This window comes from Culex quinquefasciatus, chromosome 2, assembly GCF_015732765.1.
Source record: "Culex quinquefasciatus strain JHB chromosome 2, VPISU_Cqui_1.0_pri_paternal, whole genome shotgun sequence".
NCBI classification, from domain to species: Eukaryota; Metazoa; Arthropoda; class Insecta; order Diptera; family Culicidae; genus Culex; species Culex quinquefasciatus.
In genome coordinates, this window is record NC_051862.1 from 125647904 (window position 1) to 125653457 (window position 5554).

General features: G+C 41.6%; 1 protein-coding gene across 1 annotated transcript; it reads right to left on the bottom strand.

Moving 5' to 3' along the window:
- Positions 1-466: 466 nt before the first annotated feature.
- Positions 467-4434, bottom strand: LOC6038293 (transcription factor glial cells missing). The gene is made up of 3 exons (XM_038258280.1): positions 3933-4434; positions 2054-2630; positions 467-1983 (listed from the first exon to the last, which is right to left on the bottom strand). The coding sequence occupies exons 1-3, from the start codon at positions 3941-3943 to the stop codon at positions 940-942; spliced, it is 1632 nt and encodes a 543-aa protein (XP_038114208.1). The 5' UTR covers positions 3944-4434; the 3' UTR covers positions 467-939.
- Between the last annotated feature and the right edge of the window lie 1120 nt (positions 4435-5554).

The window sequence follows — 5554 nt, forward strand, 5'->3', positions numbered from 1 at the left end:
CGAATTCCGGACACTCGATTTTACTTATGAATCGCACAAATTTGGACTGAAATGTTAGTGAATTGCATTCTTTAGGTCTCAAGTAAGCTGTTAACATCAAAACAATCGATAGTTTATATAAAAATTTGCTAGAATTTAAGGAAATCGAAAACATAAATTTCTGCTTTGCCTTCCCGGTGCTTCGAACGCCTTTGAAATATTTCAAGTGAAATGTTTCGCATTTTTGGTAAACTTATAATTTTATTGTATTTAATTGTTTTGGCATTAACTACAGCGTTCTAGCAAACTTTAATTGAAAGTTGATGTTGGAATTCATTAAATAACACAGTTTTGACATTCATAATGCGAACTTATATCCAAATGATTGATAAAACAAGATGAAGTGTCCGGGTTTCGAAGCGTCCGGGAATTCGAATCATGACGTTAGCTTGTTATAATTCTCATCGAAATGAAACGCATAATCAGCTCGTAGTTAATGACATCTTTATTCACTATTAAAATACATATGACTAGAATTGTTCAACAAAACACATGTTTCGCAACCTCTAATTACATTTGGAGAAAACGAGTTCACTTACAGAGTAGTCTTGTGAAACGCTGAACCACCGTTCAGCCTGTACTGCCTGGTGTAATGTAAAACTGAGAAACCCAAGTGGCGTCCTAATATAGTTGTAAAAATAAAACATATTTTTCTGGTAAGTCTTTGCTACACACCGAGCAGTGCTGTTTGATTAATTCACGTTGAAACTTAATGAGTCCCCCCTCTTTTCGAGGGGCTTAATGGTTTGATTAGCCATGGTAAATGAGCGCGCGCATTATGAACGAAATAACATCGCAATTCTTGGTTCCTCCTGACTTGGTTCGCTCCTTCCCTTAATTCAACAACAATTTGTCAAGTCTTAATCACCCTCCGATCCCACCGTCGTTCACGCCGTTCATTTAACTCAGATATTCCGCCTGTTCCATCAGATAGTACTGCTGCTGTTGCTGCTGATGGTTGTGGTGATGGTGACTGCCTCCATTGACGGTATCGATCTGATTCCAGGCCGCCGTCGACGTGGCGTAATTACCACTGCTCCACCAGTTGCTGTCGACACCCATCGTTGACGGTTCTCCACTCGGGACGAGGGCATCCCCGCCGGTGGAACTTTGCTCGCCGTAAGTTCCGTACGCTGGCAGCATCGACGACGCCGTCTGGCTTGGTGAGGACGCAGAGTTGCTGTACGCTTCGTAGCAGTAGCTCTCGAGCGAGGGTTGATTTGCGTCGACGACCCCCTCGACGAGCTTGGTCGGCGTCACGCAACTCGATTGGCCAATAAAGAACGAATTGATGTCGTCACACAGACGCAGGTTCATCTTGTTCATGTCGGGCAGGGTAGCGACGTTGTTGTTGTTGTTGTGGTTAACTCCGTGATGGTAGTCAATTTGGGGGCTCGAGTAGTACGAGAAGTCGTCAAAGACGCTGGATCCGCTGGTCAGGCTGGCGGTGTCCGTGTCCGTACTGCTCGTTTCGTACTTGATGCAGTCAAAGTAGCGACCGTAGTCTGCCGTTGAGGCCGTCGGGCTTGTCAGCGCGTTGTTCTTGTAGATGTTTCCGCTTTCCATGTCCAGGACGGTGGGAGGGGAGCTGCCCAGCATGTGCAGGCTTGTTGCACTGCCGCCGTTGCTGCTTGCCGGGTACTTGTTGATTGGCCTAATCGGTTGATCCAGCTGGAAGATCTCCTCCGGGTGGATGAAGCTGGAGTTGTCGTAGTAGTACGCCGTAGATTGGCTGTAGTCTTGGGTAGTCGCTGACTGATGAGCTTGGGCTGTCGCACTGGTTGGTGAAGTCGCGTAGTTGCACTGCTGATTCTTGTAACTGTTGGCGAAGGTCATGTTGTAGCTGCTCTCCAAGCCAAATCGATTCAGCTGTCCCGTCGGCAGCGTCTTCCCAGTCTCCAGTAGCTGTTTGGTCACTTTTTTGGTCTGCTTTACACCGGTAATCTGTGAAATACAACGAAAACCTCTCATTAAATCACTATTCAAACCGTCAAACTCTTCACTCAAAACCCACCTTGGTAACCTTGGTCTGGATCGCCTTCAGCACCCGCTCCCGCCGGCCAATTCCCAGGATCTTCCGCGTCTCGCCGGAAGACTTGGACTCCGGACGCGGATGATCGTGCACGCCCTTGGCCTGGAAGAAGATCGCCGACGGCGTGTGGCGCCAAAAGTGCGTCACCGGATAGCCGCAGTGACCTCGACAGGGTTGAATCTCCAGCACACCCCCAACGCACAACCGGTTCGGGCAAGTCTTGCCCTGCTGCTTCCGCCGGGCCTTGTCGCAGATGGCCGGACGCAGGGTGATCTTCTCCCCATTTGGCAGAACACACCGCACCGAACAGACCAGCACTCCGAGGCAGCTCTTCTTCAGGATCGCCACGTTGTGGTTGTTGGTGTTTCGCATGGCCCAGCCGGAAGAGTGCCGTTTGGCCTGATCATCGAGCGGCCGATACACGTACCGGCAGTGGCCGTCGGACCACTCGTTGAAGTCGTCCAGGTCGCAGTCGGCGATGTGCGGCACGTTCGGGTCGTTGATGTCCCACTCGAGCCCGATCCGGCTGGAGCTGTTGGATGTGATGATGTTCGATTGGCTGGAGAAGGGAGAAAAAGTGAATTTTAATTAAAATGTTCTATAAATTAAAAATCTATTTTCGAAATTACACTAAAATAATCAAAATATTCCTTAAAAATTTGGTTAAAATCGTTTTTTTTTTCTTTTGATTCTATATGTTCTTGTTTATAAAACTGTTTTTTTTATTTACATTAACAAGTAAGATATTCAATAAAAAATAAAACTGTTTTTAAAAAAATACTTAAATTTGATTTAAAAAAAAATCGAAACTTTGAAAAGGACATTCTAAGTTGAAACTTCAAGAATCATTTTGAAAATCTTTATGCTTATATTGAGTAACCAAAAAACATTAAGGGATCGTAAAGCAATCTTCAATTAGAATCTTGTGACGAAAATCATTCAAAAAGTTTCCATATTTGCTTCATAAATGAAACGGAAAAATTTAGGCGTTATGACTGAATCAATTAAAGCAATTTATTTGTTTTTCAACAACATAAAACATTCAATGTTTACAGAATTGTTTTAAGATAATTCGATTTGATTAAAGTTATCTTAACATATCATATGGGTTATTAAAAGTTACTAATCAATTTTGATTTTTACTCAAATAGTAAAAATGTAATTTAAGATAGGTAAAAACGATAGGTAAAAAAGATTCTTTAAATTAAATTAGCAAAAATGATTGTCAATTTAAAAATGCCTCTAATCGAAAATCAGATCTGTAAGGTTTTTGTTTTTAAACGGTATCCATCGAATAAAATATTATTTTTAATTGGTTTGGAAAATTGACATTACAGCGTTTGTCCAATGACTATGGATTTAAAACAAAACAAAAAATACAAAAATATAAAATAATAATATGCTATTTATATCAAACTATACTAAATATTTTCAAAAAGTACACTTCTGAGCTCAAAAAGGAGAAACCATCAATTAAAATCTACTGTGGGAAAAAAATTCATGATTTTTTTCAAATAGCGTTCCAGAAATTTTAACGTAGCATTATAAAAATGTATCAAGGTCTTTCAAGTCAGTTAAAACGTAACCAAGAATCGCTATAAAAATAGCTTTTTAGGCTTTGATAATGTTAAAACATGCAAAAGGTATTTACAAAAATTCGAAATATTTTTTGATTTCCCAACGCTTAATATATTTAAAATATTATATACTTTTCTACTGTTCCACAACAAATATTTGTGAATTTCAATTAGTTCAATAGTAAATTTTATAGTACGATAAATATTTCCAATCCGAAGTTTCAATATTTACTATAAATTATCAAGATAATCTTAGACCGTTTTTAAATTGTCAAAATACTTACACAATCACCATTTTAGCAGCTTCTAGTCGCCAACTTAATCAAAAAATATTTCCTCTTCTCAATTGACTGCCGTATAGTTCGCACAAACTTCACTCAGTTCACCACAGTTCAATTAAATTTCCTAATTCAATTCCACCAAACCGAAATCGTCACTATGTTGTTGTTTCTTTTTGCACTCTTGGCTCGACCAAAACTGTTTGCTCGCTCGCCGTACAAATCAATCCTCACTCAATGCTCTATGACTCAAACGATTCAAACTTTTTCACACACTCACGTCATCTCGTGAACCTTCACAATTCCGCAAACATTGAAGTCTTTCGTACAACTGCCAGCACTACGTTCGCGATCCTTGCGCCACCCATCATCCAATTAAATGCTCATCACTGCCCGACTTCGTGCCCGGGAATATCCTCTCCAAACCAGTAATATCCACCAAGTTAATCTGAACGTTTTCGATCAACCTCTCAGTGCAGAGTTCCGAAGAAAACACGTCCGTTCTGACGAGCTGCGCTACGATAACTAAACTTCTCGTCGAGCCGTGACTTCCAACATGCTCTCTCCTCCTATGCTTTCCAATGCTTCGAAATGCTCACTCTCACCCCTCAGCATAGCGACAGCATAAAGAGCATAAAATCATCGTCATCGTCATCGTCAGTAGCATCAACGAGCCAAGAGAGCACGAACACACGAACTGTAATAGACAAACAAAACCGAACCGAACTCCGCCCCTTTCGTAATTCCGACCAATCGCACCCATCTGACAGCGCACTGATTGGTCGAGCGTTCGCTCATGAGCGATTACGGCGACTCGCGTGACGAACCTTCATCGCGAGGAATTCCTTCGGTGAAACAATTCAATCAAGCGGCATCTTTTGTCGTCACCAAATCCGCTGACCTTCAGGGGTATTCTGCTAGTGACCACGCCGCGAGTTCCGAATCGACCTTTCCCAATAGCGCGCAGCCAGACCCGGTCCAGACGTTTAGGTGACACTTCTGGTGACCAGCAGAATTTGGGCGACGAATCTTTGACTTTGGGTAAGGTTCCTCCTTTTCACACGACTGGCCGACACTTGATTGTTGATTAGATTCGGTGCCCACACACACACACAGATCGAATTAAAGGCAATTTGGACCCGCTTAGAAGCGAAGGTCAAAGCTACGTTGGATATCAATTGACGGCCGGCGATTAGGAAGAGATTGCGGTATGGATATTGGTGGGAGTTTGGTGGGGGGGGGGGGGGAAGAGAAACATTGTTACAATTGCTCCATTATCGGTTCGTATAGACCCTAATACAGTGATCATTTGTCAAGCTAAGCTGAGTTGCACTTGACATCAATTATGAGGACATTAAATTGGATTGATTAGATTATTTGGTAATGAAATCCTTGTTGATGTCACATTTAAAGAACACGATTTTTTTTTCATTGTAGTTGGTACGTTATTTGAAATTATAACATATTTTATAAAAATCTTTCTGAAATCTTTCTGAATAATATTTGAAAATAAACACTTGTAAAAGGTATTCAAGATATCAGGGTTCCCTGTAGGATAACGTTTTTCTTATTGTAATTAAGCTGCTATTCCATATTTGGAGTAATCGATGCTCGAAGTTGCTAATTCG

Excerpts from the sequence above, each read along its gene's own strand:
- LOC6038293 (XM_038258280.1), bottom strand. Across the intron at positions 1,984-2,053 it reads TCCAGACCAAGGTTACCAAG|ATTACCGGTGTAAAGCAGAC; the intron begins GTGGGTTTTGAG and ends TGTATTTCACAG.